Source organism: Ptychodera flava, chromosome 13, assembly GCF_041260155.1.
Source record: "Ptychodera flava strain L36383 chromosome 13, AS_Pfla_20210202, whole genome shotgun sequence".
Taxonomy (NCBI): Eukaryota; Metazoa; Hemichordata; class Enteropneusta; family Ptychoderidae; genus Ptychodera; species Ptychodera flava.
In genome coordinates this window covers 26,641,266-26,668,088 of record NC_091940.1, presented here as the reverse complement: position 1 = coordinate 26,668,088, position 26,823 = coordinate 26,641,266, and the positions used below count along the sequence as shown (strand labels likewise).

General features: G+C 37.1%; 1 protein-coding gene across 1 annotated transcript; it reads left to right on the top strand.

Moving 5' to 3' along the window:
* The first annotated feature begins 19 nt into the window (after positions 1-19).
* LOC139148008 (probable ATP-dependent RNA helicase DDX27) lies at positions 20-25,098 on the top strand. The gene is given in 19 exon segments (XM_070719263.1): positions 20-365; positions 3,313-3,492; positions 3,980-4,220; positions 4,707-4,828; positions 5,711-5,816; positions 6,648-6,821; positions 7,291-7,441; positions 8,535-8,614; positions 8,617-8,633; positions 9,298-9,439; positions 10,350-10,486; positions 13,624-13,722; positions 14,409-14,491; positions 15,743-15,837; positions 16,796-17,002; positions 17,442-17,518; positions 18,108-18,228; positions 23,081-23,180; positions 24,888-25,098. Coding segments are annotated over 19 exon segments (2,322 nt in total). The 5' UTR covers positions 20-275; the 3' UTR covers positions 24,988-25,098.
* Positions 25,099-26,823: the final 1,725 nt, after the last annotated feature.

Genomic DNA, 26,823 nt, shown 5'->3' with positions numbered 1-26,823 from the left:
GTTGTTTTGCTGTGAAGTCATTCCTCCAACCGTGAAGTGGTGACCTGTCCGTCTTCGTCCCTAGCATGTGGTAAATTATTTGGTAAAGGATTTCGTCAGAAAAGTGCTTTCTGCGTCTCAGATTGATAAAGTTCGGTAACATTTCGCTTTACTGTACGCTCTTTTTCTACAGTTATGAATATACAGCATGTTTTGATATACTTTGTGAAGCAAAAATCACGCCTATGAAATCCTTGAATTCATCTCAATAAAGCTAGAGGGTGCATTTTTTAAACATGGCGCTGTCCGAGCTTGGTTTCATCGGCACGATTGGAGACGACGATAATGTTTCATTGGCGTCCGAAGATACTGACAGTGATGAAGAGGTACGTATCAACTCTGCTTTGTGATCAGAAAATCCTAGAAGCAAAATAAAGTGGGCTATTTGCCGCTAAGCAATAAAAATCTGGGCCAATACTTGTACTCCTGTTTTCGAGGATGAACCCACGTGTACTCCACATGTATCATGGGTACATTTACACATCTGCACATGCTCGCTCGGCCCGGCTGTTGAAGAACGGGAATATATAATATATAATCGTTGTTATCGTTATCGATAAGATAATTTGTGCGTGTTTTCGATAACATTAAAACATTCATTACGCAATATATTCCTTTTCATAGTGTGTGTGTGTGTGTGTGTGTGTGTGTGTGTATGTGTGTATATATATAATATTATATATATATATATATATTATATATATATATATATATATATATATATATATATATATATAATATATATGTTCTCGTGGGAACTCCTTTGTGTGTATGAGTATATATATATATATATATATATATATATATATATATATATATATATATATATATATATAAGTAAGTGAACTTGAGTTGTACAGATAGCTCCCCAGGGTTCGCGCTAACGTTCGCCACAGTCGCAGATTGCGAATAAATATCTGATGTGGCAAAAAAAAATTGCTACGCCTTCGCCACATGTGACGAAAGCTGGTGACCGGGTGCCGTGTAGGGATCATTGACCCAAGACTTTGTCTTTGAAAGTCACGTCAATCCTGTGATCCCAGACCGACTGTTTTCCCAAAGGACCAGAATTTCAACATGCGGGTGTTCAGTATGATCGATCCAAAATATTTACTGGATTATTTATGTCGCCTACTATTCTAACAACTAGTCGTTTTAACAAATAGTGTACGTTATTTTCCGCTATCCAAATTTCCCGCATAAACGCTGCAAGCATCGTATGAAACATTTGACCACATATGTTGCGTCAGGGTGCAAGCATGAATTGTAATTTGAGTTCATAGCAGCATAGCAGCACAATGTATTCCAAACAGCGTGCACTGGTACCATCATTATAATCACGCCAGTTCTGTCACTTTAAACGTATCAAAATAACCCTTAGATCGGTCAGATTATCAAAATATTCAGTCATTTAAATATCTAGCCTTTGAACAAAATAATTTGTTGCTCTGTCATATGTCAACCGATGATCAACTGCAGAGTTCCTGAGCATGTAACTGACAGACTTAAGTGATGGCGTTGGACTTTGCCAGAGCAAAAATGAGCATGCGCGAAAAAGTGTCAAGACCCCAGTTTGTATACTCCGGTCCAAGTACGGTTTGGGTAGGTTTGAGAACCCAAACAATGCAAATGTGTTACGAATGCACGGTACGATGCGATGCGGCTTGCAGGCAGCTACGATTGCCAACTACAAATAGTTTATTGATTGTTCTCAGCTTTGAAAGAAACAAGGTTGAAAATAGCTTCTAATTTACAAAAAAAAGGAGATAAGAAAACCACCGAGAAGAGAACAAAGACAGACGAACCACGGTTTAGACCATGGTCGAACAAATTACAGCAAGGTTTTTGTCTGTGCATGGAAGTATAAAATGTGAGACTACAGATGAGTCGGTTGATCATAGATTTGTGTCGTATTGACGAACTGCTCTTTTGATTTTTCACTGAGTTTGCGAATTTAATTAATTTTCAAAACCTTCGGTCTTAAAACCTAAGCAATTTTTTAATACCAATAGTTTTCTTTGATACTTTATGGACAATGCGTTGCATAGTCAGGCAATCACTGTAATTTTATCCAGATCACCAGATAATGGTATATACATCAGTTTTTAAATCATGTAAAAAATAAAAAAGAGGAGCAATTATGGCCAATGATTAGACTTTGATGATTTTTTAATGACATGTTGCGCAAGTTTTGTTCCAAGAACTCTACAGTGTATTTGTTGTTTATGTCATAATAAAAGTTAAAAATAAACAGAAATTTGTTTGTCCTGGTCTATAAAGAAAGGGGTCAATTTATTCACCAGCATTCATGAAATATAGATCTTAACGGAGTTAAGACCAATTTTTGTTTAATACATAATTTTTTAATTGAATGACAGGCAACTTTCACAAAGGACCTCGAGTTTTACTGTGCTCCTGGTCCTTATTATCTGCTACTATAAAATTGGCAGAAAATGTGCTCAGCGGTTTATCTGTGGAGGAATTAAAGTGTATGTACAACAGCCCTGGCCCAACATGTGGATAATAAAGTACAAACGTTATTGAAAATAGGGTTTGTGCAATTGTATGTGAAATTGATTTGTTGGGTGTGGCTAATAACAATTGCTTATGGCTAAAAAAATTTGATCATTTAGCCACACTAGCAGACTGTGGCCAAAGTCTTTTGTCTAATTCTACTCTCATGGGAAATTGCAGTGGTCTATGCTCAAGCAGAGCATTATAAATAATAACAAACACATATTACTTCAAGTACAAAGTAATGATATCTGTTACTTAAGTATCATGCATCTTGTGATCTTCAGACAGAAGTCTGAATATTCTGAAGATTCTTCTGTCTGAAGATTGCAGGATGCATGAAACTTAAGTAACAGATATCATGACTTTGTACTTGAAGCAATTTGTGTGTATATATATATATATATATATATATATATATATATATATATATATATATATATATATATATATATATATATATATATATATATATATATATATATATATATATATATATTGAAGTATACAGATGTCCTCGTGGGAAATTACAGTGATCAATGCAAAGCAGAGCTTATAAATAACAAATTACTTCCCAATCATATATGTAAGAGTGTCGAGCTAGTAATCCTTTCACTTCTATCTGAGGATTGCAAGATGCATGAAACTCAAGTAATAGATTTCATTACTTTGTACTTGAATTAATTTGTACAAATTATATAATTATATCTGTTAAGTTAATTTTCATGCACTTCACTTACCTTTCAATTTTTTTTGTAGGCCTTGAAGCCAAAGAAACGAAGACTAAAGAAGAATTCAGAATTTACAGGTGGTTTTCATTTTACAGAGAAAGGAGTAAATGATGATGCACACTGGAATATTGATGCATATTTACGTAAAAAGAAAGTTTCCTACACGACACTGGATGAGAAAATTGCCAAAATGCGGAAAGAGAAAAAGGTAATATCTTTGAACCATTGTTCATGGCCCTGTCTTTCAGCTGTAGTCTCCCAAAATATTTCTACCTCCAAGCGATTATTGAAATGTGTTTCCTACTTCACTTCTTTGAACTCTTTCACCACATTTTCCAGTGTTTTGGTCCAACTTTACCATTGAAACCAACAGGATTGGACCAAACAGTTGTGATGAGAGGGTTAATGTTGGTTGAGAGTGAAACAGTGTGTCCACTTTTAGTCATACATGAGACTAGCATAACATCTGTTCATCTTTAACAGCCAAATGTACAATTTGACCTACACTTGACTATAAGTATACATGTGACAATTCTACTCTTTGAACACTTGCAGCTTCATCTAAAGCAAATTGACCATCTTGAGCAAAAATTTCAATGGGGTGGGGGGGGGGGAAGGGCTGACACCATGTAAAAACTCCATACCAACAATGACTAATGTGAGAACCATAACTAAATACATAAATTAACCTACAGGAAAAGACAGCAGTGGCAAGTCCTCAAAACACTGATGCTGGCAAAGATTCCAAAGATGAAGCAAAAACACATGAACAAGTTGACGTTGGAAAAAGTCACATTAAAGTTGAAAGTGGAGAAGATGAAATGGAGAGTGATGCAGAAAGTCTGTCAGATGATGAGCTGAAGGCTGACACCCTCAGACTGAAAAAACAACACGAGAAGACGTTGGTCAGAATGCAAAAGAAGAGGAAGAGGAAAGGTGAATTCATTTAAGAAGTGCTTGCATTGAAATTCTGTAGTCGTTACATTAAGTACCTGGGAAGCGGAAATGTTGCCTTTGGTTACAGAGAGCAAAAGAATGAAGTGATTCTTAAATTTCATTACATCATCAGCCCTTGATTTTACTGTTATGTATGGTTTTAAGCAATTTTGAGTTTCTTGGTCTATTGCCAATAGAAAATTTGAAATACTCAGTATTTGGCCCAGCAACAGAGCCTGTGTATCAGTCATGTGTATTGTTATTGTTGATAATTGAATCTTTGTCCAGACTTCACCTGAGTTCAACTGTCAACAATAATAGTGCATCTCAAATGGATTTGAAAATCAAATACTGGATGTTTAAATCTCATAAATGGGAAAAATAGTTACCAAAATGGTGATGCCATGAAATAAAAAAATGAAAAATTTTCAAAAGTTGAATGTCTTTGTTGCAACCTGTCACTGAAACCACCATTGCTTGTTGCAGATGAAAGTGACTCTGAAGAAGAGGATGATGCTGACCAAAATCAAATGATATTTCAAGAGGCACCGCCACTAGATGAATCAATGGGTTTTCAAGAGATGAATTTGTCAAGACCGTTGTTAAAGGTAAAGTGACGAAGACTCCAAATCCACGTTAGAATTCATTAAGAAGAGCTCATCATGACATGCGCTTCCATTCTGGTTATCAATAATGTCCAATGACTTTGTCCGATCTTTATGTAAGCTTTTGCTTTTTGTAAGATAGGATGTGCCAAAAACCACCTATTGTTCGTATAGTAAGTGCTGTAACAACATGTGAATTGTAAATATTGCAGTTGGCCACACAGCACATCTACTCACCAGAAGTTTTCTCCTCAGCCAATGCATCAACAGGTTATCTATAGACAAAAAAATGTTGCATCGCATGTCTATGTGAAATAAGTAACATGATGCTTGATTGGTTAGAAGTGGCAGATTGTTCATCACAACCAACAAATTTTTTTGTTTTTCAAAATGTCACGTGACCTTGATGACCTTTGACCTTGATTATACATATATATGCATAACTCAGTAACCACAAGTTCTATACCCTTCAATTTTGATAGGATATTAGACCTTAAGATGTCACATTTTGTACCTCATTTATTATGGGCATATGTATTTCTTGGCTGGCAAATACAGCTAGAGGTCTGATCTTTTTACCTGATTTAGAACCATAACTTAGACATGCCTCATGTTTCAAATTGGGAACAACGACATAGACCTATGTGCTCATAGATCTCAACATATACACTCCAGTGATACTTCTTAATGACCACATTTCCCTGCCCCATCAAGACTAATACTCCTATTACAAGTGGGGACTGTGTAATCGTCAATGACTTGTTTAGATAAAAATGGAAATTTTCACATACTGTAGGATCTCTTTATACCTCTGTACACCTCTCATGATATTGATAAAAATAAATCATCATAATTATTGTTCCTCATTTTGTTATGGATATTCAGGCCATCAATGCGGTGAATTTTGTCCATCCAACTCCAATACAAGTAGCAACAATTCCAGTAGCTCTGCTGGCCAAGGATATATGTGCCTGCGCTGCCACAGGAACAGGTGAGCAATAGTTGCGTGAGAGTGGTTATTTTTTCGATAGGAAGATGAATTCATTCTTGCAGTTGTCTGTGCACAGGTTCAGCGTTGTCTGGGTAGGCAACAAATATTGTAGGTGAAAAGAAGAATGATAGATTTGCCTTTTAGCCCCTAGATGTTGATGCATTTACCTTTTCAACCCTAGATTTTAATGCATTTATCATTTCAACCCTTTTGTTTTTGAGACATCTATCAGTTCATCCCTAGACTTGTATAAATCTGTGTTGCCTTCAAGAGAATTAGGCAGATCTTTATACAGGGAAACCAGGTTTTGAGGTGTTGCCTGTTTTATCAATGAATTTGTTTTAAAGGCATATTTCTCAATTTCAGGATCTCATTATATTTCTTTCTCATTTTTTGGCTCTGACACTAACAGAGCAAGCATACACCCTAGGCTATCCTTGGTTCTGTGATATTACTCATAGCAATTGTGAAACCGAAACAGGCAACAGAACCAACTCTTCACATGAAAGGCAAAAGAATTTTCACAAAGAAAAACTTGTGAACTTAACTACAGAAAGATGCAACATTGAAGAGGAAAGAACACTTGTTCATAGCCCTGTATCCCAAAATATTATGACATTTATCCCTAAAAATTCAAGTCACACTGGAGCTCTGTTGCCGCAGTGATACCTTTGAAGTATGTATATACAATGAGGATCAATGCTAGCAGTTCCCTGTTATTTGCATAAATTTCACAAGTGAAGAAATACAAAATACAATTATCGCAATAAATGTTATTGGTGTCCAAGAGCTCTTTGATCCACATGTACATGTAAATTGTGCACTTTCCAGGCAAAACTGCTGCATTCATGTTGCCTGTGTTGGAGCGATTGTTGTACAAACCAAAGCAAGCGCCAGTGACCCGTGTGTTGGTGTTAGTGCCCACCAGAGAGTTGGGAATTCAAGTGCATGCTGTCAGTCGACAACTTGCCCAGTTTACAGACATCGAAATCTGCCTTGCTGTGGGTGAGTAGTATACTTGTATTTTTGTCATTTCAAACCCTGATGTTTGATTTTTGGGGAAAAAAAATGTGCTGAATGCCACTACCATTGTGAAACTACCAATCCCACTGTTTGTAATTTTCAAGTGCAGATTTAAGGGCAAAATTTCACCCCATGTCTCTATGGAGAAGCCCAACTTTACCATAGAAAACAAGAGCTTTGGCTAAACCATGTTGGTGGGAGGGTATGATCCTACATTTTGTCCACTGAGGTTATCTTTGTCATCAATTTTTTTGAATATGACAAAAGTAATCTGAACAACTGTGTATCTCTTCTTGATTTGTTTTCTCACTGTTTCCTTTATATTATCAAACTACATGTACATGTATTCAGGGTTAAAAGTCAAAATCCAAAAATTCCTGATTTCTATCGTACCGGTATTCCCAGTTGTACATATCACCAGTGTGTAATATGTGTACTTTTCCTTTCTAAGGTGGTTTGGATGTCAAAATTCAGGAAGCTGCACTCCGTCATAATCCAGATGTTGTCATAGCAACACCCGGTAGGCTGATTGACCATCTCCACAACGCACCATCATTTACCATCAGCAACATTGAAATCCTTATCTTAGATGAAGCTGATAGGTAAGTATAAAACTTCAAAAGTGAGCAGTCTCATTTCAACAAGTTATAAAGTCTTGCAACTAGAGAAGGTCATAGGTCATCAGGGTTAATCCTGTCAACCCTAGAACTCACACAGTTCCATTATAAATATGCAAAAAAGATATTTGTCCAGGAATTTGGATAAGACTTTTGGAAATTACTCAAAGGAAATTGTTTTGTGTTACCTTCAGATTGATAGCATGTAATGCTAAAAATAATATATAAGAGGATCTGACCACTACATGCGATAATGGCAAACAGGTGCAAAGAGGCAAAATTTGTCGTAATATCTGTGGTAGCAGCAAATATTGCATTGTGATCACTATATTTATTGGCAAACAGACAATCACAATCACGGTTATCACATCATTGAAAACATAAGCGTTGTATCAAACATTGCCATAAAATGGATTATAAACATGGAACAGCTTGGTTGTCTGTTGAATTCATTCCAGTACCGTATACAGAGACTCTAGGAACTTTGAAGTGATGTCCCAAAATTCGATGTTCCTTGTAATCGAGAAACTTCAACATTTTTTTAATGCCCTTGACTATCACAGTGCAGTTGAATTGCTGTAGCAAACACACCATGAAAAGGTATAGGATCTCGCCAGAATTTTGCAGTACTGAAGATGTATAGTAATTCATTATAGGATCAGAAATTTCTCGAATGCATAGTCGTGGGTTATTATGTGCTTGATCTTTTGGTTTTGCAAGGTTTCCAAGACTCGTTGAGTGAATGTTGCTCTAATTTATAGCACTTGAGTAGGGCCATATATTTTCAACGTTATGTTTTGAGTGAGCCACAATATTCACACAATGTATTTACATTGTTACTTCTTATAAGTTTATCATTCAAAGCCTGCAAAGATCTAGACTTCAGACTCAGCCACGTGTGGGTGCTCCCGCATTTTGTGTGACCTCTGACCCTCTGTGTAGGGTCAGAGGTTGAGGAGCACACCCGCACCCGTACACTGCTGAATCTTTCAATTCAACCACAGTCCCTCCACACACATGACTGTGGTCTAACAGAGAACCTGTTGAATGTTGTGTCCTGTCATCCATTGATCTATAGAATGTTGGATGAATACTTTGAAGAACAGATGAAAGAAATAATCAGAATGTGTTGTGCCAGTAGACAGACGATGCTCTTCTCGGCACCATGAGTGATGAGGTAACGTCAGCCTTTAACCTGTTCCCCCTGATTCCCTGTAAACAGGTGGACACTCACCATTGAAAACAATGGATTTGGGCCAAACCATGATGGTGAAAGGGTTGATTCTCTCACACGTATTGTACTTGATGTGATGAGTGGTACATGTCACCAACGAATGTTAGAGTTGAAATACTTGAATTGTTAGTAACCTCTGTTTTCCTCGTAGGTACATGTACATCAAGGAGTGAAAGCACACATTTCATTGAAAGAAAGCTAAATTTAGAGTTATGTTACAGTTAACTGTATCTCACCAGTTCCATTTCAATTCATTTTATCCTATCAGTGCTTATATACCATGGTGTGAAAATGTGTCTTTTTTAAAGTCTTACATATAAAATGGTACATTTTCTTTTTAACTTGAACGTGCTGTATTTTTTACTGTTTTGGGCAAAGACAAGTAGACAAACACATGCGATTTTGCAAGAAGAGTATTATAGCAACATCTAGTGGCAGATGCTCAACTTGCATATGTTTTTGCTGTCTTATAGTTTTCCATTGTTATAGATTGTCACAAAGGATTCATGAACAGCGTGATGTATATGTACTTTCCTGTTGATGTGGAGAAGTTTTGAAGTCAATAGTTGAGCTGACGATTCTACGTCACATTTGAATTCGCACACAGGTAAAAGACCTTGCGGCAGTTTCCCTGAAGAACCCAGTGAAATTATTTGTCAATGAAAACACAGATGTTGCATACAACCTCAGACAAGAATTTGTCAGAATACGTGAAAACAGAGAAGGAGATAGGGAGGCTGTAGCAGCAGGTGAGGTACCTCTAGGTTGCCGTATATTTGTACACTTTGGATTGTCTCTGATTTATTCAAATGAGTCTGTTTTCTAAAAATCACACTTGCACATAAAACAGTACATTTTCTTTTAAACTTGAGTGTGCTATATTGAAGATAAAAAATGTAGATAAAAAATTAAAAAAGGTTTACATTCTTTGATCATTTTACAAAAAATATTTGAAAAAATGCATGTAGCAGACAATTTTTAGCTCATATTTGGTATGTATATAAATACCAAAAAGAGCGTAATATGGTAAGTCGGTGGCGTCTGTATGTATGTATGTATGTATGTATGTATGTATGTGCAGATGTATGTCCGTTACACGTAAAAGCTCCCCAACCGCTGCACCAGCTATCACAATATTTGGTGTACAGGTAGACCCAGGGTTTGAGATGTGACGTTGTTCAAATGAACATGTCAGTGTCAAAAATATGCAAATGTGGTAAGAAAAAGGGGAAATCCTGCAAATGTGCGGGAGTGGTGGCATTAACTGAAACAGCCCACACATTTGAGTGAAGATTCTGTAATCTCTTATCTATTTGTATGCAGTGTACCTATTATGTGTATGAGTGGTGGTAGTGACTGAAACAGGCTACTCCACTGACCTTGAGTCATTTCCTGTCATTGTGCATGAACTGATACATATTGGCGGACCTGCTGAAACCATGAAGGACTGTGTTGAACATTCCTCTGCTAAGCCTGTTCCTAAAGTTGACCTCCAGTACCTAAAGTTTCAGACGTTATTTACTTTTGTTATTCTTGTTTTTTTGGTTTAAATATTTCTTGATGGACCAATTCAAACCAAATGTGAGCACACTGTCCTTGACGGTATTTTTCAATAATATCAATGACTATTTCTTTGGGTTTTGTATTCAATTTTGACAGCACTATGTACCAGGACCTTCCATGATCACTGCATAGTGTTTGTACAGACCAAGAAGCAGTGTCATAGGCTCCACATTATTTTAGGACTCCTTGGCTTGAACGTCGGAGAACTTCATGGAAATCTATCCCAGACACAGGTGCGTGTTGTTATGTAAACACTTTCCTCACACAAGACTATCATAGCTAGCTATAACCTTGCTTCAATTCAAGGTCAACAGTTCCTTCACTGATGTCTGACATTGGAAGATGTTGCTGTTCACCCTAAACTTACAGTTTATCATGTGTACTGACCACTTATGAGGACTTCTCCATATTTAGGTAAAGCCAATGATATGGCTTTGCCTGACACGCTGGTCAATTACTGGTCACTTCACACGATGACAATTTGTCATGCTAACATGATTTCAAGTACTCTCCATTCACAGTTTCTCTTTAATCTAACCCTTTGAGTGCAGAGTCAATTTTGTCACTTTTATAAAACATACCCCAGTCAAATATTTTCAGATTTGCCCTAATTTTGATAAAACACTGTAGATAATAAATGTGATGTCCATTTGATCCAAAATTATCAATAAAATTACAGAAAAAAATCATAAAAATTCATAATGTTGATTTAAAATTTTCTTCAGAAAAATTACAGAACTCAAAGGGTTTACAAGAGAGAAAGATATTGCATTATTTGAATGCTGATCATCGAGTGTTCATGTTTGATGATGATGTTACGATCACATTAGTAACAGTACACAGCAAAACTTGCGTTCAGGCTGGTTTTGAGGGCATTTAGGCACATCCAAGTTGTGTCTGAGACCCTGGCAACTCATTATCTCACGATGAAATGAAGGTCATAAGTGCCCCTTGTTATGTAAATAGGTAGCACGTAGCAGCTATTGTTAAAATAGATTTCATTTTCATTTGAGTAAAATAGCTCGAAAGTTGTAAATGTAATTCATCCCATATTATTACGTCAACAACATGGGCGCAAAGTAAGATAAACAAACCGCGAAATTATCGAGAAAGTGAAAATTGTATTGTCATTGCAAAATCATGGCCGCCATGCACGTCATCGTCACGATGACCTTTGGACTCTGGGTGACCTAATACATAACATTTTCGTAAAAGTGGTGATAACTGACACATTTTTGTCGATTGTAGTAATTTCAAAAATAACTCTGGTGATAATACTACTACTAAAATGAATCTGATAAAAATGACTTGGCAAACGAGGTTTAAATCTTCTTTCTGGTGACAGAAGCATTATGAATAATCGCAATCATACCAATCCATAATCCAATGACAGTAGGTCAGAATTCGCAAGACAATAGTTGTAAACATAGACACAAAACAGCACAGAACAGACAGTAAATAGACGGTACACAAACAAAGTCATATTCATAAAAGAAAGATATATGGACCTCTGGCCAGAAGACCAAGAAGTGATGTCAGGTGTTTCGAAAATAGTAAGCGCATCCTGCCCCACATGTGGCACCCGCCATATATCAATCTATAAGTCAGATAGGTAGTGGTCACTAACTAAGGCCCAATGTCACCGATGCCATCAGTGATCATTTGTCGAAGAGAGATATTGTATTTATCTACCAGCTTGCGATACCTGCCAAAAAAGCGTTTGAATCTTGGGGGTTCGAATCCAATCGAAATTTACCTCTAGTGGATATCAACCATTGACAGGCTTCATGCAGCTTTCCTGTTCGAGGCAATATTGATGAGCATGTCATCTCGTGTGCGAATGGCATTTTACGTCTTCTTTGCCATTAATTGTAATACCGGCGAAATGAAGGCCAAATTGACAGAATATCAATTTAAGTTTTAAAAAGGTCATCCAAATATATAGAAACTGTACTCTCTACTAAATTCTGAATTAAGTAACAAAGTAAGCAATACACATTAAAAATTCCATATCTGCTTGTATTTATTATTCTTATTAAATGTCATTGCACACATCAAATGAAAATACAGTACACAAATTTAAAAATTGCAAAGAATTAGAATTCAACAGAGATACACTATGGTTATCAGTAAAAGCAACTTGTTTCAAGACAAAAACAAAAAACTACAAAACAAAAAACTACGAAAAAATTAATGCTGATTGAAAAATGTCTTTTCCTAAACTACTAATTTCCTACTCTATTCAACACTGCCATCTCATCACTAAGGCCCTTATCTGTAGCGTCCGTGCAGCCCTCCCAAGTACTGGCATATGCCTACCGAGTGGTGTATTCTCTGGATAGTGGCCAAACACGGCATAAGGATCTTGTTGAGACGTCTCGGGCTTAAGGCTGTTTTCAGGATGTCGGTCTTGCAGTGATTCTTTCCAGAACAATTTTTGGCATAGCGTTCTTCAGGGCTGTAAATGAGAAATGCTAGACGCGTTGCGAAATTCTTTATTTAGCTGGAGCTTTCCAGGCAGTGTGACAAATACCGTGGTGGAGTGTCATCTTCACCAGTGATTTGCGGAAAAGCTATGGAGAGTTCGGTTGGCTGTTTGAATATGGTTTGTGGCATGGGTACTGCTGCACCAGTTGACACTAAACTTTCTGCTCCAGCTGGGGAACCTGCACCACATTGGCTGGAGTTGTGACTGATTGGATGGTTGGGCGACTTGGGCTGAGTTCAGGCATAGGTGGCAGTGGTGGTATATCAGAAGACTCATCAGCGTTGCATGTTGAGTCGATGACTTGAGTTGAACTTAAACGAAGCTGAAGGTCCCGCTTGAGTTGTTTGAGTTCTATGTGAAGGGCGTCGACCTTCTGTTGCAGTATTGGCACCTGATAGCTGTTCTGACAGCATGCGGAAGTGGCGCTGTCAATCTTTGTCTTGCGATTATATACTGTATTCTCTCGGGCAGCGGCCGCGACTGCATACTCCCGCACTTGCGGATCAATGTCTTCTTGTCTTCTGCCTAGTTCCAATTGTATTGGTGTAATGTGCACGTCACTGGTACATTCAAAGTCATCTTCTCTTGCGGGAGGGCACACCTTTTCAACAACAATCTGTTCAAAATACAAACAAATAAACAATGACGCCAATGAGATAAAAACAAGAAAAGAGGTTCAAACCAGGTTTTATCGCTACAGTCATTTATTCCCCATCCGATGTCATGCCATTTTATCTTTGTGCCAATGATATGTTTCTGACCTGGTTAAAGATGTATGTACCTTTCCATTTCAAAATAGACTGCCATTTACATGTGGTCAAACAACTACGCTAATTCAGTCAAAAAGAAAAAAAATTTGATTTATTTTGCATTCAATTTCAGAGATTAGAAGCACTGAGGAGATTCAAAGATGCTCAAATTGACATCTTACTTGCCACAGATCTAGCAGCTAGAGGTCTGGACATTGAAGGAGTCAAGACCGTAAGTATCCATTGCAACTGTTGGTAGTTTTCATGTATCCATGGCAACAGCCTGTAAGTTTATCAGCTCATTTATCCAAGAACTCGGTGATTCAAAACTGGCTCGTATATTACCAAATCCTGATGATGTTTCTGTGTTATTAACAGCATCAATGGGTGTTGATATTATATTCATAAATGTAAGCCAAGAAAGTGAAAAACATCTAATTTTGATTTGCTTTTGCTGAAAGCTATTACTTCTCTTGCTGCCATCTCGGTAGACCTGTAATTCCTCTTTACAAGGGTAGAAAGGTTGATTGAAATGTCACATATTCTCCAGCCAACCTTTGTCTTTCATGATGTTGTGGATTTTGGCAATATTATCACTAGCTAAAGAAAAAGAACTGTGGGAAATGTACATGTTTTGTCGCGTCAGTTAAAGACAGAACATGGACTTTGTGATTCACATTATTTATATCATTCCTTGTGTATTTTTCACAGTGGTCCAAGATGGCGTATATAACTTCTTACAGCAATGGTTGTGTATAGACTACAGTTATTGCTTAGTAATGTCAGTTTGCAGATATTTCCAGTTTAAACAACAAAGGAAATAAATGTTGCTGACATAATATTCCGAAAATGACATGGCTACCACTGTTGATGTTCCGATGTTTTGTTCTCACATTTCTGTCTCTTTGTTCATTACAGATTATAAATTTCACGATGCCAAACACCATCAAGCATTATGTACACAGGGTTGGCAGGACGGCCAGAGCTGGGAAAAGTGGAAGGTGACAGAGCAAAATTTCTTGTTAGTCCTACAGTGTTAAACTTTCTAACATTTTTAATATCAACTCAAAACTGTTTAAACCTGTTAGTGTGATATGGAGAGTTGTATCTCATCCATCTTTGCCAGATCCTAGCTATGCTCTGTACATCTGAATTTGAATAGCATGTGTATTTCTCAAATACATTATTTCTTCCTTGGTTTTATGTCAGCTTACTTTAAGGTAGTGGAAAATGCTATTTTTGATACAAATTCTACCAGATATAAACATAGCAATCTTGATGCTTGAATTGTGGCAGTTCCTTCCAACTCACATAAAATATTCTTTACATACCTAACTATTCAAACCACCGTAGAAAGTTGCTCTTGTTGCACTAGCCATGTAATTTACCACCTTCAGTATGAATTTATGAACATGATATTTTAAATTGATGCAAAATTTTAGAGTTATTTAAAACTTCAGACTTATTATTCATTTTTTTCTGTCGCTTGACACTAAGCTATGTATCATACAATGTATTTATATAGTTCATAGTTTTGCAGATGTATTCTTTTTTAAAAACTGATGGAAAATTGAGTAGTTTAGGAGATTAATCATAATCAGCCCAGGGGGACAATTAGCAGCAGGAAAAACACCACGATGGGCGTAGTTGTGAAGGACTCCTTAGCTGTTACTCAAACTGCATTGCTATTTGAACTGTAACATGCAGTATCTCTATACTGTTTATGCTGAACGTGCTCACTTTCTGTGAATTTTATACGTTATTAAATATCTTAAAGAAAGTAAATGGCTTGTTTAGGGGTAAAATTTTACCTGTCGCCAATTCCGCTACCTTAACTCTGAGCACCAAAGTCAATTTTTATCACCTTTATAAAATATACTCTGGCAAATTTTTTGGAGATTTTTGCCAAAATTTTGATAAAAAACTGTAGCAATTAAAATATGATGTCTATTTGATCTAAATTATCCAAAAATTTACAGAAAAATCTGCAAAAACTGGTAAAATGTTGTACTGAAATTTTGGTGGGAAAACATTACGACACTCAAAGGGTTAAGCACTCCCAGTGGTAAGCCTACCACCACTGAAAGAACCAATATCACATTAGCTCACTTATTAACATATCGTACCCTTGATTTCAGAACTGAAAATGACTCTATGATAAAATGGAGCTAAAAAAACAAAGACAAAATATTCTGTGTTGGAATGATAGCACAAATTTACATGGTTAGTAACAAGTGTTTTGTATTTTGCAGAGCTGTGTCTCTAGTTGGAGAAAAAGAGAGAAAAATGCTGAAAGAAATTGTGAAGAGAGCCAGGAACCCTGTGAAAAGTAGAGTTGTACCACCTGGTGAGTTGTCCAGCTTACCTTTGTCTCTGTGCCACCATGGGTTCAGATGACCTCTTATCAAGCACTTTCTTCAAAGGATAGTGGCTATGGCATTATGTCCTCAATTGAAATGAACTTTGGAATGGATTAAAGTAGTATGTGCCTTGCAGTCGAAAGACTTAATTTTTTGCTGAACTTTCTTTTTTGCTTGAACTTTCCATAAGGAAACTCTAAATAATTCCATTTTGAAATAAGCAATAAGGTCAGGGGTCACCTTGTAAAATTTTGTACCAGACAAAGGTGACCCCATATTTCCAGACACTTGAAATCCAATATGGCCGACATCCCTGTGTTGACCCTATTGATTTTCACAAAAATAAGCTGGCAGGGTTAAAGCTGTTACTCTATGAGCTCCAAAATGAGCTCCCACAAGTGGTATACCAAAAACGTAATGTATAAATTTGAGAGTCAGAATACATGTATGTGTCCCCGAGGTTCCCTCTACCGTAAGTCGATTTTGTGTTGTACATGTGTTGTATGTCTGCCACCATCCCATGATTTTATTTAGCTGGAACTTTGGATTCAGCAGTAAAGCACCTTCAAAATAGATTGCATATAATTGATACCTTGCATAATTTTCTTAGGAAATGGTGTTGTCATTTTATTTGAGGTATTGATATTCATATCAATGAAACTAATCTCACCATTTGACCTTTGATACTGAGCATTGATTGTTTTGAAGTTGAACTGCCAAGAAATTCTTAACTGTACTCACTAATTACATGTTGTCTCTGCAAAGTACTTTACTTGAATATGTTCCCACCTGGTTTTCAATAATTACAAACAAACACAGACACTAGATCCTTTGTGACTTTTAATTTAATATCCTTTTCAATGAATCATCCTGTAACATTCCCCCCTCTCTCTCTCTCTCTCTCTCTCTCTCTCTCTCTCTCTCTCTCTCTCACCTCACATGCAGATATCATTGGCAAATACCGAGACAAAGTAGAAAAAATGGAGGAAGACATCGAGAAGATCCTGGTCATGGAAGAAGAGGAGAAGGAGTTGCGGGTGTCGGAGTTGAAAGTCAACAAAGCCCAGGCCATGATTGAACACCATGATGAAATCTTCAGCAGACCGAAAAGGACGTGGTTCCAGTCGCACAGTGAGAGAATGGCAGAGAAAGGTAAGAGGTCACGTATACCACACAGCCCCAGTGAATTTGTGTCCTTGTGGCTTATTTTGGTTAGATCATCCTTTGTGAATATTTACACAAGAAATGTGATGTGTGTTCTGAATTAAAGGACTTTATGGAATTTTTTGCAGATTTTCATTTGGAGGCCATACATAATAGTGCACCACCAGACTTGTCTAATGCTTCTGATGTTTGATAAGGAAACATGGCCAGCACAACTTTTCTCTCATATATGCAAATTGACAGTAACAATTAACTTTAGAACTGCCAGATTTCTGTAGTTAAAACCCATTGCAACAGAATTCCAAATGAAAACAGGTCAAAAAGTCCATACAGAAGACTGTGAGTCGCTGTTATCTCTTTCTCTCCCTCCCACTTTTCAAAACGCCGACTTAAGCCTTAATTTCTTGACTTTTTTGATATTTCACAGAAAAACTGAAGTTGGGTGATGCCTTCAGTGGTAAACCAAGCAAGAAGAAGAAAAAAATGCTAAAGGAGCCACAAACCGTAAGAATCATATTGCACAGCTTTATTTCTATGATGCTTTTAAGAGGTGAAATGATTTTCAACCTGCTCGTCTGCATTATTTGTTTGAATCCCATGGTTTTGATTTAGCACTGGACTCTTACACCTTGGAAGAGGGTGAGGAAGTGAAAAGTTGAAATGTTTAACCTCCAAAGCAGTCTGTGTACATGTATGTCTGTGATAATTTGAAGTTATGTATTTCTACAGTAATTAAGAGTATTTTCCTTCTGTCCATGACAGACGGGTTATAGTTTTAGTTTCAAAAAATATAATTACTGGTACAAGTAATCAGAGATATCAGTGTTCTCCCCAGAGCAATTATAGAGCAATGGCCGCCACTGTTTAATTTTTGGTAAACAATAGAAATCATTACCAAAACAATTGTTATGCAAATTAGCCACTACTCTACCACATAATCATGGGGAGAACACTGGATATCATATAACTATTAGATGCTTCACAAATCTCTATGCCATTTTTCTGATGTTGATTTATTAATAATTGATATCAGAAGGGATGGTTTTGTATTTGTGTGGTGTGAAGGATGTTTGATTCGCTTTCCTGTCCTTAGGCCGAAGAGAGAATAGAGTTTGAAATCCGGAAATCACAGGAGTATTCAATCAGGTCAGCTAAGAGAGCCAACAAACCAAAGAAGATAAGAGTGTTTGATGATGATCCTCCTCCAAAATCTAGTAAGTGTGAATTTTATCGCTAATTCTGTAGATATCCTACCTTTTCACGCTACACTTCTTTGAGATATACTATCCCCATGAATTGGCATGCCTTTGCAACAACAGCTAACAGATACTTGCACAGTTTCAGGAATGTACATGGGGCCCTCATAGGTTAGTGACATCATCAGTTCTGTGTGGGCTGGTAGGTTAGTGACATCATCAGTTCTGTGGGGGCTCGTAGGTTAGTGACATCATCAGTTCTGTGTGGGTCGATTGTGATGTTTCCAGCCATCTCACAAATGTTTCTCTGATCACTGACATGGCTGAAGTTGGAGACATTTGAAAGATCTAATATACATGCCCATGGAAATTTTCTTTTGCCAAATTGTTTTCTCTTTGGCGACAGAAATTGCAGATTTGGTATTGTTTGAGAACTGCCATGGGAAAATGGAGAGTTTAAAGGCTATTTAGGGATTAGATATAATTTAAAAGAGGGTTTTAATCAGTTTCATCGAATTTTGAACCAAAACTTGCACTTTTACCCCAATTTTCCACTTTCATTCGATCAAACATTTAGACTCTACTAATAGCTGCATTTCTTACGTCTAAGTGCATGTGTCTAGTGAGAGAAGTGTAACACATTGAGTTGTTGGCATCAAATTTCTTCGCCTGCATGATGGGACTGAGTAGAAATATCTGTGCCACTCTAATGGTTAAAGCAACATTAGCTGCAAATTTTATTCATTATTTTCACGATTTAATTTTCAAATGAAAGTTTGTTCATGGAAATGTGGTAACTGAAGGACGTGTAAAGAAGTGTCACTGCTCGCTGATTTGGACCATGCCTACATCTTTTAACAGGTTAAATAATGAACGGGTGCCGCACTCGTAAAATTGCGCCCCAAGGAAAAGTACAAAAGTGCAGTATTTCGAGCACATACACATCGTGATCATCAAAGAAACAAGCATGATGCCATTTGCTTGAATGCACCACACGGGATGGCCGACTTTCCCTCTCACGTGATTAGGTTTTGAAAATAGCAGGAAATCTAAAATGTTGAAACTCTTGAATATACATGCCACTTTCGACACTCATAAAACTGTTATACACTTCAGTCTTCAATGGATCTAATTCAAAGAAAACTCTTTGTAAACTTTGGATATTATGAGATCGGTTTATTACACATTCTCAGCTATTGTGGCTTTAAATAACCAATTAGGCAGGACAGTCTCAGTTTTTTCGCGTTGGTTTTGTTCATTTTTTGACTTTCTCTCCAACACATGGTTGAGAAAGGCTGTTGTTCAATCAGCATCACACCATTCATCAGAGTCAAGCATCATCTGTTTTGTAGTGCTGGAAGATGTTTCTATTTTTTTTCTTTGTTATATCACAGAAAGGTATTAAGTGCAACATTCACATGCACTGACATTTCAGGATAAGATACATACAAATTTTCTGTATTAAGTCGTTTTCTGTAGTTACATGTGGCATATGTTTTGTGTCAAAACTTACAAATTTGTTTTAGTTTTTATTCAGGCACTATAATTTGCCTAACAGTCATCATTTGCATCTCATTTGCATCTCATTTGCATTTCAGCAATTTGTCTTGTATGTGCTACCACTTCATTCCCATTTGACATTACTAATGCCTTTGAATGCATAAATTATGCTTAGCTGCTTCATTTCATGTGAGGTTACACCTTTGAAATACTGTATGATATCCTTAGACATCAACCAACCAGAGCATGAGAGAAAATGCCGAGAGAGTTGACGGTTGACCTCGCTGTTAATTTTATGCAGGAAATTACAATAACAATGCTTGGTCGAATGACGCAGTGCCTTGAGGGTGGGATCACCAGTGGTATATGGGGAGGAGTACCTTCCCGATGGTGATAAGTGGTGCAGATTACCGTCGCCTAGGTGACTGGCGTACACGCGTGCCAAAAGACACCTATGGTTGATTTCCTGTTGACCAGTCGGATGGCAGAGTTGCAAATACCTGGACTGAACCATTTGGTTTTTGTGGGTGTCGGTGGTACTTTGACAATATAAGTAAAAATGCACATATATTGAGTTTATTGTCTGTTTATGAGCGGCCAGTATTTCCAACAGCATAAATTATGTGCATTTGCCCTTGAAGGAATAAATAATTTTCGAATAAAACATCGCGAATGTAACTACATTCCTTAAGCTCGACGTACACTTAAGTGCCCCAAAGAACCATGAAATCGCCCGACTTTCGATTGAAGAGATGAGTTTCCCAAACCGCGTATACAGAAAAAGTGGCAGATGACTTTATTTTTAGGATCATAGACAGTATAGCGAGATGTAAAAAATGTGAAACAGGCTCCCCACCTAACTATCCTAAATGTTTTTGTGTCGAGTTTGTGTTTGATTCGTTTCGAAAATGTGTTCCTACATTCTTATCCGATTAATTGTGTTAATGAAATGTTTGTTTCGCTTTGGATATTTGTAGAGAAGTTTGGATTAGTGTGTACGGTAATGTTTTGTTTGTGTGGGGAAAGCTTATGGCGAGACGCAGCCGGACCTATGTTGTTACAAAAGTTAATAGAGTCGCCCTTTGACGCTTGCGTTTCGAAACCCGAGTGTGGTTTCTCATCAGTCGCAGTGTAGATTCTTTCCTTAGTTTGTGTTTGTGAAAATTTATTTTAATGCATTTTAGTGGTCTTGCTTTCCGATTAGCGAGGCAAGTATATTAATTTTGGTCACGTTGTGAGTCCGTTTGTGGTTCGGTTTGTTTGTTCTATATTTCTTTACTTCGGTAAATTTTGTTTTGACTGGTGTGTCTTTTAGATTTTTGCGGAGGTTTGTGAATTTTTAGGCAATAAGTACCACTGTGGGGTACGGATTTTATGTTTATTGGATCAAGATACTTACAAGTATCCTGGTTGATGTGCTTGTTCTCGTACATTTTAATTAATAGTTCGTTTACTTTGTTTACTGTTTGTTCTGGCTTGTTGTGTATAATACTGAGTGTTACGTAATTGCCTTTCGCATTCGAGTACGTAATCATTTGTGTTGACAATAACGAAAAACCGACCCTTGTCGAAGGGTTATTTTCCCAAAATTTGTCCAATGTTTGCAAGCTGGTTTATCGCGATTCTTTTGGCACGCGACATGTTTTGTTTCCTTGTTTGAAAGGGTATCTCTAGAAGTGCGAGTTTAGCAGCTTCAGATAGCTTTCAAGTTTTTGTTTTTTTGTTGTTCGTGGAGTCCAATTTGACTTTTCTTTGAATTGGTGTTGTTGCGATTGTTTGTGTCTCACGATGTAGCGTAGTCACATTATACGACTTTATTTGTTGAAATCCTGAGGTGGTTTTATTCTGTTTGGTTTTGTTGGTGTCCGAATGAATTTTAAGGCTTTTGCCTAGTACTATTTTTCGGAGTTTCATAGTTTGAGCGATGATAGGTTGTTGTTGAATTTCATGTTGTTGTCGGCTTTTCTTTGGAAATAGCTGATTTATTTCCACGGCCATGTTTTCTGTTACGTTACTGTGATTGTTTATTTTGTATTTAATGTTGTGTTTCAGTTGTTTGTTATGTGTACGATTTTTGTTATTTCTTTTAAGTGTTTGTGTGTTCTATGTCATCTTATCGTGTTTTTTTTGTAGTTCCCTTTTTGGAGTATTTGGTGGCCCTGAAAAGGCCGCTTGGTATGGGTTTTTGTTAGCGCTTGGCGCGTTTGTTTTGGCGATAAGCCTAGCTTTTTATGCTTCTTTTCGCCGATTCGATGTGCTTGGTGAGTAGGTGTTTGCCGCCTTCTTGTCACTGTGTGTGCTTACATGGACAGTCTGCATAGCCCTTGAATGTGGTCTCGATTTTGATCAAACTTACAATTTAGGAGTATATATCAAAACTGATAAATGATTTATGTGATTACTGTAGCTATAGATAGGCTACATTCAGGACGGGCAGCGACGGGCAGTAATTAGTAGGCAAAACAGGTGGTTTTCACCGTGGGCAGAACTCGGTGCAATGATACTGAACATTAATAGTAAGCCTGTCACCTTGAAGGTAATGCTGTAGGTGAAACAAGGACACACGATGGTACAAACAACACCACAAGTGAAACGTACACACAGAAATACACGCGTTCCTACGTTGTGCCCACCCGGGCCACGCGATTAAAATATGACTGATACTGCTGGATAGTGTTAATTGGGTCGGTAAACAGTCAATTAATAGTTTAATTGACTACCTGGGTGATTGGCATGTCGTGTCCAACGACGCATATGCAAAGCAGGCCAAAAGACAAAAGCCCCCAAAGTTATTGACAGCTGGCTAGGGGTCACCATGAATACGTAATGAAGCTTCACTACGCAGAAACTGCGTAGTCAAGCCCTTCTTAACCGGTCAAACTCTCTCGGCATTTTCCGGCATGGAAATCTGATGAAAATTAGGACTGACAAAAAATTGTCGGACAATTTTGTTCTCATATAACCAGAGAATTCAATACGCAAATTCCTTGACCCAGAAACTTATTTGAGATGAATCTCTGTACATTTAATAATTGGAATAGATACTTAAAAAAAAGCATAACAAAAATTAATTTGCACTTCTGAAGAATCTCATGGAGCACTATAAGTCGTGCAAGAGACAACAGAAATCACAAAACTTAAGATTTTATGTAATTTCAAATCTGTTTTTTCTACACACTTCCCAATTTAAAGAGATCAGCACATTCACCCAGGGTATCCCATTTTCTTCCTAACGTTTATATATGCATTGAACAGTGGTCAAACATTATGTTTCACTTCCTGCTTGGTTCAGTCTTTTTGTGGATTTCATGAAGACTGTGCTATAATGCTCATGCCATTCTCCACTGCTGTATCTCTTGATACTCTGTAGGTGGAAAGAAGAAACCAAAAGGCAGCAGAACGTCACAATCTTCCTTTGAAAAAGAACTCACCAACACAAGTACCAAGGCAGTTAAGCAGCTTAGATACAGGTATTAGAGACAATTATTTTCTTGTCTTAAGGAAGAAACTAACCTGACTTCGAACTCAACACAAGTTTTGTAAGTTGCAACAAGTTCAACAATTCGTGTCCTTGTGTTCATACAGAAAGACTGTTCACACAAGCAGGAGTTGAGTGTATGTGCTTATTAACGTATGAATATGCCATGTGGGATCAAAGCAATAACAGTAACAATACATGAATGTATTTGAAGTGTGAAAAGATAAAGTTGCAGTCTTTTCAGTCTCTGCCGATAAATCTATAGTTGGTTTTGGACTGTCATTGACAATGACTTGTTCAATTTAATTTGGCGTGTATTTAAATGACCCAGTGTGATGTTTTGACATGAAGAATATGACAGTTGTTGGACAGTAAGATGTTACCTGTAGACGGATTATTGATATAGTACATGAAGGTACTACAGTTTATGCGTGACAACTCTGTACAGGGGATGAGGAGATAATTCACACAAGAAAAAGGTCACAGTGTATTCCGCGGCAACATTTACAGCACCATTAAGCATATACATATTAACGTTAAAAGAAAGTGCTCTTATGCCGCCTTGGGCACTTGTATTTTGTTTTTATTCTAGAGGCGGTGCATTCTTCTTGTGCACCAGAGAGGTGGTGAAATTTTTATCATGTGTCATACATGTCCTAAACCATTCCTCCAAATTTCACCAGTCCTGTACTCTCATTGTTTGGAAGGTGTGAAAGAGTGAAAATCATCATGATTTACATTTTCCAGGAGACTTTCTTTCCTCATTTATCTCTCTCTTGGAAAGGACAAAATCATTCTATTACACACTAATACATAAAATCAGGTAGTATGTGCATCAAAAGGGAACGACTTAAATGTTTGTCCAAACTGTCTGCAATAAAACTTTCAATCATACACTACTGAGTCTTACCAAAGCTGGTATAAAAATCGGGGTCCCCATGCGGTACAAGAGAAACATATTATGTGACATTTACCCATTAGTGAAATTCAAAGTGGGCACCATCCCTGTGTTAACTCTATGTGGGGGAAAATAAAAAATTCTCACTCCGAGAGCTTTAAAATTAGCCCCCACAAGTGGTAGATAGGAAAAGAGTTGAAAAAATTTGAGAGTCCAAATATCTGCCCCCGAGGCACATTCTATCCCTAGGGTTCAGTGGGAATATAATGCCTGCTCAGTAGGATTTTCAGCAGAATTCCTTGTTTTGTGAAATACTGTTGTGCAGCAGTTGTGCCAAACCTCAAGGAAAGTATGACACAGCTAAAATTCAGAGAAATCTGTCCAGTTCAAAGACACTGGTGTAACTATTTTCATGGATAACAGGATGTACACAGTTATAGGTTGTTACTGAATAAAGCTGCTTGCTCATGACATTGAACACTGCTGCGAAAAATGCAGACAAGTTCTTTGCTAGCGTACAGTCTATTGTAATATTGGCAGTCACCTACTAAGTTGCGTCTTCATTGTTCTTGCGTGCCTGATTTCCAAAAATTTAGTGACAAATTTTTACTTTTGCAATTGCATATTTGATACAGAGGAATACAGAGTTCACACAGCCCCGCCCATTCCTTGAAAAAGCATGTAACACTGTGACATCACAATTTGACCAATTGAAGGGAAGGTAGTAGGTTATCCCAAAATCTGGAATAGCTATGTTACATGTACACTTCCATAAATAGCCCTTCACTTTGCTTTTTTCAGACCATCGTCACACAAGAAAAAGAAAGTTGAGAAGAATCCACAGAAGAAGAGTCAAGGAGGAAAGTTTAAGTCAAAACGGCGATATAAAAGAAGGAAATGAATTCAAAGCAGGCCTTTTAAAGATTTGCCATTTTGTGTCTGTCGATAAAAACTGTGTATCAAATTTACCAGTCTTGAAAATAAAACATGAGATAATCATCAACTTTAACAATTCAGAAGTGTCCTGTTCTAGTTAAAGGAGGTTTTGAAATACTGGCTTTTTAAATGTTGTATGTCCTATTAAATGTTGTATGTACACTCACTCTGGCCTGCCACATCGAACCAAATGTGAACCAAGTGTTATTGATGCTATATTTCACTAAGGCTTCACCAGTTGGCAGGAATGACACTTGTAGGTATCATCGGGCCATAGGAACAAGCTTTGTATTCTTAATTTCAACATCTTCTAACAGCAGCAGTCTAGTTCATCTGTTGTAATGATTTCAGTTCTTACAAATCCACAGATCATTCACTCAATATCATTCCCACCCACTTTTGCAGCTTTACAGTATAAAAACTTATGCTCCAATGCATGGTGATGATCCATAGCCCGATGGATGCATTCATTCTTTCAGCACAATAGCAATCTGTTTTCAGGAATGATACGACACAAAACTTCCAATTCATTTCAGCTAATCTTAGATCTTTTGTCACCAATCTTGCAATATTGCAAAGTGTGGCACAATTTAACATGATTTTAAGCTTAACTGAAATTTAAAACGACTTTAATACGACCCTTACGGCTTAACTGAATTTTGAGATGCTTCTCGTTTAGTTTGAAGTACATCTAATATCCAAGAATAAAAAATTACATATAATTTTGCCTGGTGTGTGTTACAAAAGAATAAATATATTGTTTGCAGTATCCATAGCAACCTGTGTTAAACAAGTTGAATGATTGATTTACAGCTCAGTGATTGACATTTCAATTTGATTTCATAAATGAGTTGTTGCAATTCAGAACCAAGAAACTGAGAAGACTACAAAGCTGTGGTATGAAATATCAACATATTGTTTGCGAAATACATCGTAGAGGAGTTGTTTTTGTGGATTGGGACGAGACGGAAGTATCTGTAAAGCTTCCGTTATCCTCAACCATTCTTTAAAGACATACAGTGTATCGAATTCACTATAATATCAAATACTTTCTCATCGTCAACAAACTTCGTACAGCCTTCTTTGTTAAAAATATTTGGTTACACGGAAAATGTCCCCAATCACTCTGATATTCTTGCTGATGTAACGCCCAGGTATACATTCTACCTGAATTCTAGTTTTAAATGGTGACACACCACATTTCAGTCATTTGCCAGAGTCATGACCAGTAAGTCTATTATCGATATTTGGTAAAGCCATTAGTCTCTATCATATGAGATCTTCAATTTTTTTAAACTTTTTGTCAAAATCAATTCTCTGCTCAGAGATACGCTCAATTAATTCTCTCTATCGACTGAATTGAAGGCCTGTAGGATATACAACCTCTTGTCATTGTAAAAACATTGATAGTCGGGTGAGTATATTCCTCCATTGTCAGTACGGTTTATTCAAAAGGTTATTTATATTTGATTGCAGACACCAATACGAGCCAGTCGTCCACCTTAAAACAGGGATAAAGTCCATGTTACAAGTACGTCAGGCTTGTGAAAGACTACATATATTCGAAACACGACCATACGGAAAATATATCCAAACTAACTTCTGTTTCGTCTGTGACATTCCCTAATAAGAAGGACTCGTTGTATAATCAATAGGAGAAGTCTTCACATATTTGAAGATGGCCTCATAGCACATATTTCAGACCAAAGGTATTATGTTGAATTATAACACCAAAAGTATCCCTCTACCGTTTTGCGTATTATACTGATGCTTGATATCTCTGCAAGAGGAGTATGTCCCG